General features: G+C 32.6%; 2 protein-coding genes across 2 annotated transcripts; both read left to right on the top strand.

The window, feature by feature from the left end:
- Window positions 1-1,975: 1,975 nt before the first annotated feature.
- LOC112606982 (olfactory receptor 8U8) lies at window positions 1,976-2,935 on the top strand. Its single transcript, XM_025357963.1, has one exon. The coding sequence runs from the start codon at window positions 1,976-1,978 to the stop codon at window positions 2,933-2,935; it is 960 nt and encodes a 319-aa protein (XP_025213748.1).
- A 6,766-nt stretch (window positions 2,936-9,701) lies between these two features.
- LOC112607020 (olfactory receptor 8U9) lies at window positions 9,702-10,664 on the top strand. The gene has a single exon (XM_025358024.1). It carries the CDS (start codon window positions 9,702-9,704, stop codon window positions 10,659-10,661), a length of 960 nt encoding a protein of 319 aa, XP_025213809.1. The 3' UTR covers window positions 10,662-10,664.
- The last annotated feature ends 3,456 nt before the right edge of the window (window positions 10,665-14,120 follow it).

The following is a 14,120-nucleotide window of genomic DNA, read 5'->3' as shown; positions in this document are numbered from 1 at the left end:
AAAAAAAAAAAAAAAAAAAAAAAAAAAAAAAAGGAAGTAGGGATGGCAAGATTCAAGATCAAAAATAGAGAAGTATGGAAAGGCATATTGTTATTGGCAAATTGTGATCAATCATTAATTGAAACAATGGATACTCCTGGTGATTGGAGAGTTGAGTGGAACTGGGATAATAAAAATATTCAGAGATGATACTATAAAAAGTCACATGCCCTTTCACATATAATGTATGCTCTCCTTTGGATTCAAAGTAAAATAGTTTGTATGCACACATTTCATTTCAGAGTTTTGTGTTTTATAGGTGGAGAAAAACGACGGACAGAAAAATAGGGGAAAGTTGGATAAAGTTTGCTTTCTTTCCAGCCCGGACTACTGTCTATTCTTTCACTGCTCTATCTTCAGACTCTGTGCACACTCTAAAAATTAATAGTTTCCACTATATATTATTGAATAAAGAAATGAATGTTTGAAATAACCTTCTACGAGAGTAGCAGTTAGACAAAATCAAGGGACGTGTTAAGGATGGAATGTTCACAGTCTTGGTTACAGATCAAAGTGGGTGGTATAGCTAGGAACTTAAAGGTAAGTTGCTTATCTACTCATGTTAGTGAAAATGGTACAGTATGTGGGGACTAGTGTGCAGGTTTTGAAACTGTGCTTGTAACTACTAGTAGATCATAAACCCACTTTTTAGGATCCCAAGAAGCGTTGTTTGGATTAAATAGAATGAAACAGATTACGCTAGAAAACGAAAGAGTATGTAATACAAGTGGATGCCAGGGAAACAAAAGTACTATTTTCATCATATTTATTAGTTCCATGCCATCTTACAATGACTATTTATTTCTATGGTTTGTCATAAAAAAGTTTGAGTCTCAAAGTTAGTCTTCCTGAGAAGGGTTTGGTCTGAGCAGTGCAAAAAACAGAAATTCTTTTTATTGACCTCTCTTTTCTCTTTTCTTTTTCCTATTTTAACTCAAAATTGACTTTCAGTTTTTAACATGCAATTAGAGATTTGGAATTTATGGGTTCCTAGGTCCTTATCCATCAATTTCCATTTTGCTATAATTAGACATTAAAGTTACACCTGATTAGGGTTTTAGGATATGTAGTATATACTTACATATTATATATATAATATATCCTATAAATATAATAAATATAATTTACTTACAATGAAATTAAGGTAAATAATTATTTTTTTAAAGTTACTACTTACCACATAACGTTGCTCAATAAATATGTTTATTAATACAAACCACAAATAACTGAAATGGAGTCTTTGATAAATTGAGCAGAAGTAAATACACAAGAGATATTAGTAAAATCTGAAGAACAGTGAAGAAACACAGTCTTTTATTTATAAATTTATTTGCATAGTAATTTTCAGAGTGTGAAATTTATGTTTTTAAAGAAAGCTCTATTTTCAATTACTAGATATAATGGTGGGAGAGAGAGAAGAAAAGGGAGTTGGAGAGACATACGATATTTGATACTATTTGGGTATTCAATAATTCAATTATAAAAATTAGTCAAAATGAAAAAGGAAAAGATAATGATACACTTTAGAGAAGAAAACAAAAATTAATGGATAAAATGTAATTAAATCTTTTTTTAATAAAAGTTAAAAAAAAAGAGACATAAATTGAATTGTAAAGAAACATAAATTTCCAAATCTCTTGGAAAGCAAGTATCAATTTTCCTCTAATTTACAGGATAAGATTATGTGGGGATTTATTCCCTACATTCATGCAAGTTCATGCTGTAGATATAAAGATGTTTATATGGTGTTATATTCTTTTTGCTCTCCATCACATTTACAGGATTCCAGTATGCTAATAATCACTCTATTAGTTAAATAAATAAATCCAATTAATTAAACTCTTTACAATATAATAAATATAAAAACACCACATATAGGACTGACAGTATTAAAATATGACTTAGACTTAACTCTTTTCTCTACTTCCGCATTTAGATGGCTCACATCAATTGCACCCAAGTGACAGAGTTTATTCTTGTGGGCCTCACAGATCATCAGGAGTTGAAGATGCCCCTCTTTGTGCTATTCTTATCCATCTACCTCTTCACAGTGGTAGGCAACTTGGGTTTGATCCTACTCATTAAAACAGATACAAGGCTCAACACACCAATGTACTTCTTTCTTAGCAACCTAGCCTTTATTGATTTCTGTTACTCTTCTGTCATTACACCCAAAATGTTTGGGAATTTCTTGTACAAACAAAACGTTTTATCCTTCAATGCATGTGCTACTCAGCTGGGCTGCTTTCTCACCTTCATGATATCTGAGTGCTTGCTACTGGCTTCCATGGCCTATGACCGATATGTGGCCATTTGTAACCCTCTATTGTATATGATTGTAATGTCTCCAGGAATCTGCATTCAACTTGTAGCAGTTCCTTATAGCTATAGCTTCCTGATGGCACTATTTCACACCATCCTCACCTTCCGCCTCTCCTATTGTCACTCCAACGTTGTCAACCATTTCTATTGTGATGACTTGCCTCTCCTCAGGCTAACTCGCTCAGACACTCGCTTCAAACAGCTATGGATTTTGGCCTGTGCTGGTATCACTTTCATCTGCTCTGTTCTGATTGTCTTTGTCTCCTACATGTTAATTATTTTTGCCATCCTGAGGATGAGCTCAGCTGAAGGAAGACGTAAAGCCTTCTCCACCTGTAGCTCTCACATGCTGGCGGTCACCATATTCTATGGCACCCTGATCTTTATGTACTTACAACCAAGCTCAAGCCATTCTCTTGACGCAGACAAGATGGCCTCTGTCTTCTACACGGTGATTATTCCCATGTTGAACCCCTTGATTTACAGTCTCAGGAACAAAGATGTAAAAGATGCCCTGAAGAAAGTCATCATCAATAGAAACCAAGCTTTTATGTTTCTGAAACTGAGAAAATGAGTTCAATAGACAAAAATGGGCATTCCTTCATAACTAGATTTTCCCCCATATTCATACAACTACTGGAATACCTTGCTTGTAATTGGTAAGCAATAAAGATCGGTTTACTGAAAAAAAATTATTCTTTGCATTTTGTAAGTTATTTTGACTTAAAATCATATATTATATGTAGAAAGTACCATAAGAATTTACATCATTTCTCACAGGAAAAATGTATTTTTAAAATGTATCATCTCATCTAATAGTTATACAATTAGGTGCTGCCAAGAATAGAAAAAATGAAAGCACTCTGAATGCCCCGTTCAAGGTTATAAGAGTTCTTTAACAATACATTGAGTATTTTATAGTATATTTAAAATTAAATTTAATAATATTTAATTAAATTACCTGCAACAGTGGCTCTACATAGAGGTAATTTTTCTTCCAGGGGGACATTTGGCAATGCCTAGGCTTATTATTGATTTTCACAATGACAGGATACTGTGAAGGAACGCTGTTGCTATCTAGACGGTTGAGGCCAGGTGTGCTGCAAAATATTTTACAATTCACAACATGGCCCCTCACTCAAAAAATTATACATCCCCAAATGATAGTAGTGCTAATGAGAGAGCCGGTGTTAAATCAAGAGCCGTTCTATAGATTCATTCAGATCAAGCTGGTTGATAGTGTTGCTCAAGCCTTTTGTAGCTTTATGGTTTTCTCTTTATTTGCTCTATCAGTTATTAAGACTGATATCAAAATCCCAAGTTAAATTATGTATTTACATTTATTTTCTGTCAGTTTTAATTTTAGACATTTCAGGGTTCTTTTGTCATTTCTGCATGAATTTCTAGTTACTTAATATACTGATTTTTTTCCTTATTAGCATTATTAAATGCTCTTCCTTTTCTGTGATAGCATTTAATGACTAAAAGTCTATATTTTTCTGACAATATTATTACTTCAGCTCTCTTGCGGTTATTATAAGCATGGAATAGTATTCCATCATTTTACTTTCATTATATTTGTGATTTTAAGTGTACATTTTGTCTCTTGTAAACAGCTGATAATTGGATTTTGTCTTTGTAATGAACTCTGAATAGCTCTCCCTTTTAATTAGAGCATTAAGTCCATTCATTTTTAACACGATTACTGATATGGCTGAATTTATATCTCTCATGTTGTTCATATTCTAAATAGTTCATGTTTTTTTTTATTGCCTTGTTTGAGCTCTAATGCCTTGTGTTAAAAATTTTTAAGTTAGAAATTTAATTTCTGATGTGTTAAATATGTACAAACACAAACACACACACAGACATGCATTAGTAATGGCTGCTCTAAGGATTTCAATATTGATTTTAACTTACCACAATCTACTTCAGATTAACATTAGCATAGCACTATGTAAATACATACATACACACACACATCTGCAGTGTCTACTTATAATCCTCAAGACAGTATTATTACAATTGAATATGTATGCAATTTTATGTCATTAAGAGGACAGAAGAAATATACAATTATATATCATTTATATAAATTAAGAAGAGAATACTTATGTAGACTATATATACACAGACATATGACTGTATCAATAATATGACACGATATGTCAATAAATATAAAAAACGATGGACATATCTGCCATTTCCAGTGGGATTCATGTATTTCTGTGACTGAAATTCTCATAGAAAATAATTTCTTATCCTCTGAAAGACATTCTTTTGTACTTATTATAAGGCAGATTTGCTAGCAATGAATTATCTTAATCTCATTTACCCAGGCCAGTCTTTAAGTCACCTTTATTTCTGAAATATAATTTGCCTGGATATAGTAGTCCCTGTAGACAATTGTTTTCTTATAGCAGTTTGGACATGTCATCCCATTACATTCCATGTTTTCCTTGTAAGAAGTGATCTGTTAAACTTGTGATTTTCTATAGAATCAACCAACAACTTTCAAGATTTTTTGCTGTCTTTGACTCTCAACACTTTGACTTTGATTAGCCTAAAGGTTTCTTGGTGTTAATCTAACTCAAGTTTGGTTGAGTCCCTTAGATCCACATGCTATATTGTTTTTTTTTTTTTTTTCAATTGGAGAAGTTTTCAGTAATTTATTCTTCAAGTATTTTCCCCTTTCTCTCCCTTCCTTCCTTTTGGGACTCCCACCTTTTTTTTACTGGTACACTTGATATGGCACACTTTATTGGTACCACTTTCTGGTGCCCCAGAAGTCACCAGGACTTTAATCATTTTTCTGTAATATTCTTCTTCTCTGTTTTCTAGAACAGACAAGTTTTATTTACCTATTTTCAATTTTACTAATTCTGTCTTCAGCTTTCTCACTATTCTGTTTGGGCTAACTAGTACATTTTTCATTTCAGTTATTGTATTTTTATCTCCAAATATTCCATCTGGTTCTTTAAAAAGTATATATTTAAAATTTTCCCATTTGGTAAGATATTGTTTTCATCCTTTAAATTCTTGTGTGTGGACTCTTTTGTTTTCTTTAATATGTTTATAACAGAGATTTTAAAGTTTTTGTATTGAAAGACCAACAGCAAGGATGCTCAGTGAAAAGTTTCTATTGATTGCTTTTTTTTCCTCATCGACGGAACTTAATTTCCTAATTCTTTGTTCCTAATTTTTGTCAAACCTGGACATTTTACATCAGTATCAACTATAGTAATCAGACCTTACACACATACACACACAAACACATACACTCTCATGCACATACATACACTCTGGGTTTGTTGGTTTTGCCCAGCACTTTTTATAGTTATAATTTTTATTGTGGCCATTTGTTTTCTTAGCAACTTTTTGGACTAATTCTGTAAAATCTGTATTTCCTGTAGTGTGTGGTCACTGGGATTTTCTGCTCAGCTAGCTAAGGGATCAGCTAATGACTGGATCCCAGTGTTTGTATCAAATGTCTTATTGGCCTTCTCATTTATGTATTTTCAGCTGACTATGTGTAAACTCAATTGTGATTTTCACTTCCTATTTGAAATCTATAAAAGACATATTTGGGGAATCTTGTCCATTTTCATCCTCAGGTAGCAGAAAATACACTATATTTGGAGGGAAAAAAAAAGTAGTTTTATAATTGCTTTCCACCCATCCTCTTCCCTACCACCCTCCCCCAACAAAGCCTTTCTCATTGTAGAGGATTATTTTGCTTTTTCAGAGATGCTCTCTTATTCAACTGAGGCTACAGTAAAAAACAAACAAACAACAACAAAAAAAAAACCCCACAACTTAGACGGTGTGGTCTAAATGACAGAAATTTATTTTCTGACCGTTCTGGAGACAAGAAGTCCCAGATCAAGATTCTTTCTCATTCAGTTTCTAGTTAGGTCTGTCTTCCTGGCTTGTAGGCAGCCACCACCTTGCTGTGTGCTCACATGACCTCCTGTTTGTGAGCATACAGGAGAGAGAGAGAAAAAAAAAAGAAAGAAAGAAAGAGGGAGAATGAGTGAGCATACACTTTTGTGTCTTTTATAAGGGCACTAACCCCCTCCCTTATAACCTTATCTAATCTTAATTTTCTCCCAAAGTTGTTGTCTCCAAATATCATCACACTGGGAGTTAATGCTTCAATATATGAATTGTGAGAGATACAATTCAGTTCCTAGCAGATGCATTGTTCTGTAATAAGTATTATAATAATGTTCTTCTCTTGCTATGGCCACAGATTGGCTAAAAAAAAAATCTGAAAGGCTACTCTATAGACCAGGGAACTATAGAAATTAAGTAATAACAGTTAGCAACATCCTTAAAAAACACACAAATATTTCATGAGCACTTCAAAGAGTAAGCCAAATAAAGAGTATCATGTCTTAAATTATTCTGGAATAGATTATTGGGAGTTGCAAATTAGTTCTTTGGAAGATGTGTTGTAAAAATTTTTGCAAGGAAAATTTTATATTTCTTTTAAAAATAAATCTAAATGTTATCACTAAGAAACAACAAAAGGGAAAGAATATAAATAAATAAGCAACAAGAACAACAATATGAACAAGTTAAATATGAATAAATAAATAGCACTATTAATAATACAATTATTGATAAATAAATAGTGTTCCAAAAATAACATTAGAGCAATAATGTCATGCTAAGACAGAGCTATAGATCTTTGGCTCCTCAAAGCCTGAGAACAATGTTATTTTACCTGTAGCCTGCTTTGGAATCCCTTGGGTCATTAACTATTTTTTCTGATCATTTTACTTGCATCATTCTCCTAAATAAGATCCTATGGGACAGAGTTACTGTCAAAACCCTATATTCTGTTGCTGCCCTAACCCACTTGGAGAAGAAATAGGAACACCCTTTACCCAAGTAAGTTCAAATAATATGTTTCAAAATTAAGGTCAAGATAAGCATTTTAAAAATAAAGTAGCATAGAATATAATGAACTTTAGAATATAACATTTTAGATGGCATTTTCTGATATAAGGCTAGTGTTTTCCATACTTTTATTTCTGTTACATATGTATGTGTTATATAAGATATATTTCTTATTGGTATGAGATGAAAAAAAAGTTTGGGAATGCCAAGATGAAATTTATTAGTCTGCTTGGAAAAGTTGGACACTTAATTGACTAGATTGCAATTTATGTTAAAATTGTCCTTCCTATTTTTGCCCAAATAAGAAGTGAGCACATCAAAACCAAGTCATCAATATGTCATTTAATGTATTTGTTATAAGTAAAGAACATTAATTCTGAACCAGTGAAATAAATATTGAAAGGTTATTGAAAATTTTTAATTATTAATTTCCCATTATCAAGCATCTAGAAGGGGTTACCTTAAGACATTAATTAAAATTTCATGGCTTCCGCCCATGGAGTCAGCAGTCTATCAAAAGAAAATATATGAAAAAGGTGGTTGTCATATATGTGATATAGGTAAATGAATTATATATACAATGTTTCTAGAACACAAAGATGAAAGATGGTAACACAGCATGGGAACTAGAAATCAGGGAAGCCTTGAAGAATAAATTGTTTTCACTGCAGCTCTCCATTCGCCATTCACCTGGTAGAGACAAGTGTAAGCAAAAGCACATATAAAGGCTGGGTAACATGTAAGGGCATGTTGTATTTGAGGACTGCAAAATAAGTTTTCTAATTGATTACGGTGTTGTTTGAGGAAGAAGGAAAGAGATGTGGCTGGAATTTTGATGGAAAACATCATGGACTATATTGTAAAAGGTCATGTATAATTTTTTTTCAACTACATTGCACATTTTACCTTTGAGATAAGATAAAGGGGTACTTCAAGGTGAGATAATAAATTTCTTATAGTTGTCAAACAGTGCAGCCTTACCTAGAATCTCCAGACATGAAAACTAAATTTCCTATCAAATAGTTGCTTAATCATCTCAAAACAAAATTTATGTATTTGTATGAACACCAAAAAGTCTTTTAAAACTTTGATGATACACATATTTCATGTAACAATAAGCAGCAGCAGCAGCAATGATAAATATTATCTGTGGTTATCTTCTTCATAGAAAGCGGTAGAAACATGCATGCACACATACTCAAAAATTTTTATTTTTAATTTTCGAGTCCATGATTTATAAAGAACATCTAACTTTTCCCGATATATTCCCCTGCTGTTTCCTGAAATAATAAAAATATATCAATTAGGTTTCTTTTGTTAATTTATTATTTGCTGAGGTTATATTTCACGAACTAAAATGTTAAGACACTTTTCTCTGTATTCAACTTAAAAGGCACATTACATGTAAAAGTTTACCTATACCTATCTACTTCCATTACTTAAGGATTTTCCATGTGTCCTTACTTTTTTGTTTTTATTTCCTCAGACTTCCTATGTTCAAATCCTAGAGATAGGACCTTGACCACCCATACATACTATGTATGTAGGAGTCAGCATAATCACTTTTATAATTCATTGACAGCTGAATGGTAAACTGATTCTGCTGACTTCTACATACATATAACTTTTAATACATCAGGGAAGCAAGTTTTGTGGTTTAACATTATTTTGTAATTTAAAATATATTTATACCTGTTATGTGCAGGAGATAACTTTCTTTTGATAGTAACAATGATTATTTTAGACAGAAAATAACACCTTTTATAGATTAGGAAACTTAAAGAACAAACTGAATTTTTGATGTGCCAAAGTTTATGTAGCTAGAGAATGACAAATAAATTCCAGGTCTCCCAATTTTATCTAGAATTCTTTCCACTACATCCTGCTTGACTTAAATACCTACAAAATGCCATTTTTCAATAGTTACTTGCCATCAAAATGATGCAACTCTTTATCACAAAAATGCTAAGTTTGTCAAAATTCACTATATTTACTTCCTCATAGCCATAATGGCAAATTTACATTCACTTTTTAAGGGTAATTGAATACTATTCAGTCACAAAAAGAAAGCAAGCAACATGGATGGAAATGGAGGCCATTATCTTAAGTGAAGTAACTTAGAAAGTAAAATACCACATGTTCTCACTTATAAGTGGGAGCTAAATAATATGTACACATGGACATAGTATGTAAAGTACCTTTATAAATATAATAAATTTATGCAGAGAGAAATATGTGTTCCCACAAAATATCTTCTTTTACCTTTCATCCTGTCCCATCCCCAGACCCCAAGTGAGCTAATAATTTTAATACTAAATTAGCATTTACATGTTAACAATAAAATTGATTTTAAGGATATTAAGGTATTTAAAAAATTACACAAATATTAAGCTTGATTAAACTCTCCTCTTTTTATCCAGACAACCTGAAGGGGTATGACTCAGATCAATTGCACCCAGGTGACAGAGTTTATTCTTGTGGGCCTCACAGATCTTCAGGAGTTGAAGACGCCCCTCTTTGTGCTATTCTTATCCATCTACCTTTTCACAGTAGTAGGCAATCTGGGTTTGATCCTACTCATTAGAACAGATGCAAAACTCAACACACCAATGTACTTCTTTCTTAGCAACCTAGCCTTTGTTGATTTCTGTTACTCTTCTGTCATTACACCCAAAATGCTTGGGAATTTCTTGTACAAACAAAATATTATTTCGTTCAATGCATGTGCTGCTCAGTTAGGCTGTTTCCTGGCCTTCATGACGGCTGAGTGCTTGCTATTGGCTTCCATGGCCTATGACCGATATGTGGCCATTTGTAACCCTCTGATATATATGGTGGTGATGTCCCCAAGAATTTGCATTCAGCTTGTGGCTGCTCCCTATAGCTATAGCATCTTAGTTGCACTGTTTCACACCATCCTAACCTTCTGTCTCTCCTATTGCCACTCCAATATTGTCAACCATTTCTATTGTGATGACATGCCCCTCCTAAGGCTAACTTGCTCAGACACTAGCTCCAAACAGCTATGGATCTTTGCCTGTGCTGGTATCACGTTCATTTCCTCCCTTCTGATTGTCTTTGTCTCCTACATGTTCATCATTTCTGCCATCCTGAGGATGCGTTCAGCTGAGGGAAGACAGAAGTCTTTCTCGACGTGTGGCTCCCACATGCTGGCAGACACCATATTCTATGGGACCCTTACTTTTATGTACTTACAGCCTAACTCTAACCATGCCCTGGACACAGACAAGATGGCCTCTGTCTTCTGCACAGTGGTCATTCCCATGTTGAATCCCTTAATCTATAGCCTCCGGAATAAGGAGGTGAAAGAAGCTCTGAAGAAAGTCATTATCGATAAAACCCAGACTTTTGTGTTTATAAAATTAAGAAAGTAACTTGAGGAAAGGAAAAATGGACTTCTTTCATGGTATGATTTTTTTTCCCCAGTATAAGTTATCAGGATTCCTGTTTCTTAATATGTGATCTATGCATATATTTTTGCTGTGTAATACAATTTTCTAGAGAATTTCTCTTAGAATGTTAGGTATAAAAGTAACTATAAGAATTTACACCCCTTATTTTTCAAATGGAAAATATCTTAAAATTATTAATTTGCTTGCATAATATTTTATACCAATTTTCCATTTCTTAAATGAAGAGTGCATAAAAAGTCATCATCAAGATATATAATTAGTTATGTGCAGAGCACAGACAAAAGTTAACTGCCCTCCCCGTCCATCCCCAATACACTTCCCAGTCTCTGCTCTGGTAACCATCATTCTACTCTATCTCCAGGAGTTTATATATATATATAAGAACACATGATATTCGTCTTTCTATGTCTGATTTATTTCACTTATAATATCATTCATGTTGTTGCAAATGACAAGATTTCATTAATTGTATGGATGAATAATAATCCGTTGTGTATATGTACCACATTTTCTCTATGCATTCACCAACTAATGGAAGCTTAGGTTGATTCAACATCATGGCTGTTGTGAATAGTGCTGCAATAACATGGAAGTGTAGACATCTCTTCAATATACTGATTTCCTTTCTTTTGGATATATATCCAGCAGTGAGATTGCTGGATTATATAGTAATTCTACTTTTAGTTTTTTGAGGAACCTTTAGATTCTTCTTTACAGTGACTGCATAAATTTAATTTACATTCGCACCAACAGTGTTTGAAGGTTCTCCTTTCATCATCTCCTGGCCAGCATCCATTATTGCCTGTTGTTTGGATAAAAACCATTTTTAACTAGGATGAGGTGATATCTTGTTGTGGTTTTGATTTGCATTTCTTTGATTACTAGTGATATTAAACCATTTTTCATATACCTCTTAGTCATTTGTATGTCTTCTTTTGAGATATGTCTAGTCATATCTAGACATTGGTCTTTTGCCAATGTTTCAATTGGATTTGTGGATTTTATTTTTTCCTGTTGAGTTGTTCATGCTCGTTATATATTCTGTTTATTGATCTCTTGTTAAATGTGTAGATTGCAAATATTATCTCCTATTCTTGGTTACTTCTTCACAATTCAAAGTGGAGAAATGTTATTTTTAAATCATGAAAGAAATCTGTCTTGATATTGTGAGAAGTGAAAATGACATTTATTCAGTTGCAAATAGTAGGCTAAATTTTGTTTCATGGAATATTTAAAAATCAATCTTTTTTTCCAGTGAAGACTGACTTGAACACTTTTAATTTATAAACCTTGAATTGGTAAAACTTACGCCACTTTATATTACTAAAGCAGCTTTGAGTCATTAACATTGTCTATAAAATACACATACACACACACACACACACACACACACACACACACACACGAACACAACCTATTAGTTGAACCCAAAAAGAGTTATTGGTTCTGATGACGTGGCAGGGACACTGGTATTAACACCTAATTTTAAAAGACTGGTGCAAAGCCTAATTAAAAAATACTAAAAGAGCAACTTGAACTTTAACAAATGAAACAAAAAGTACCTTAGTGTCAAAAAAATCCTATCGATGAGGTATATTTATTATTGTTAATTTGCTGATTTTTATAATAGTAGCATGGTCATTTAAGAGAACATTTTTGCTTTTAGTAAATATAACTTAAGTGTATAAAGGTAAAGAGGCATCATGTCTTCAACTTATCAAAAAGCTCAGAAAAAAATGTGGTAAAATATTAACATCTGGAGAAGCTGGGTGAACAGTGTACAATAATTCTTTGTAAAATGTTAGCATCTTTTCTGTAATTCTAAAATTGTTCCAAAATAAAAGCTCAAATAAAAAAATAAACCCTTGTTAATAAATGGTGCTGGGAAAATTGTGTAGCCACATGTAGAAGAATGAAGCTGGATCCCTGTTTCTCATCACATACAAAAATCAACTCAAGGTGGATTAAAGAGTTAAATGTAAAACATAAAACTATAAAAATTTTATAAGAAACTCTGGGAGAAACTCTCCAGGACATTGGCCTTGGCAAAGAATTTATGTCTAAGACACCAAAAGCAAATGCAAACAAAACAAAAAGAAATGGGACCTAATTAAACTAAAAAGCTTCTGCATAGCAACAGAAATAATCTTTAGAGTAAACAAACAACCCATAGAATGGAAGAAAATATTTCCGAACTATGCATCCATCAAAGGACTAATACCCAGAATCTAAAAGGAACTCAAATCGAAAAGAAAAAAAAAATAACCAAACAAATAAAAGTGGAGAAATTACATAGACATTTTTCTAAAGAAGACAAACAAATGGTCAACAAATGTATTTTAAAAATGCTCAACATCGCTAATCATCAGGGAAATGCAAATTAAAACCACAATGAGATACCACCTTACCTCAACCAGAATGGCCATTATTAAAATGGCCATCTATTAAAAAAACAATAGATGATGACATTGATGTGGTGAAAAGGCAATGCATATACACTGCTGGTGGGAACATAAGTTAGCACAACCTCTATGAGAAACAGTATGGAGATTTCTCAAAGAACTAAAAGCAGATCTACCATTTGATCCAGCAATCTCACTGCTGGGTATCTACCCAAAGGAAAAGTCCTTATATCAAAAGGCTACCTGCATGTATATGTTTATAGGTGCCCATCAACCATGAGTGGCTAAAGAAGATGTGGTATACAAACATCACAGAACACTACTCAGCCACGAAAAATAACAAAATAATGTATTTTGCAGCAACTTGCATGGAACTTGAGATCATTATTATAAGTAAACTCCAAAATGAAAAATCAAATACTGCATATTTTCACTTATAAGTGGAAACTAAGCTATGGGTATACAAAGACATACAGAGTAGTGTAAAATGGACATTAGAGACTCAGAAAAGGGTGGGTGAGTGGGTTGAGCAATAAAAAAACTACATATTGAATACAACGTACACTACATGCGTGACCTAAAATGTCAGGCATCATCACTACACAGTTCATCGATGAAACCAAATCCACTTTTACTCCTAAAGCTGTTGTAATTAAAAAAAATTAAAAATTAAAAATAAGGCTTCATCATTTAATTTTAATTTAATGTTTTAATTGAACAATATATTTTAATATGGTTTCTTTTGTTGGCCCAATTCCAAATTCATTGTAACTTAAAAAAAGATTTTATTTATAAGAAATACTTATAAGTGATGTATCTAAGAAAATTGTTAAATGAATTGTTAAATAATGAATACCATCTATTCACCTTCAATAAAGTTTAGTGAAACAAAATGGACTTTGTTTTATAAGTGCTGATTAAGTTTTTATTTTTCACCTATTATAAGTTAAAACAATACTCAATAATCCTTTTAAGAAAACGTTGTCATAATATTGTCAAAGTTCTTAAAATATCTAGA

Source organism: Theropithecus gelada, chromosome 14 (assembly GCF_003255815.1).
Source record: "Theropithecus gelada isolate Dixy chromosome 14, Tgel_1.0, whole genome shotgun sequence".
Lineage (NCBI taxonomy): Eukaryota > Metazoa > Chordata > Mammalia > Primates > Cercopithecidae > Theropithecus > Theropithecus gelada.
This window is presented reverse-complemented; position numbering and strand designations above follow the sequence as displayed.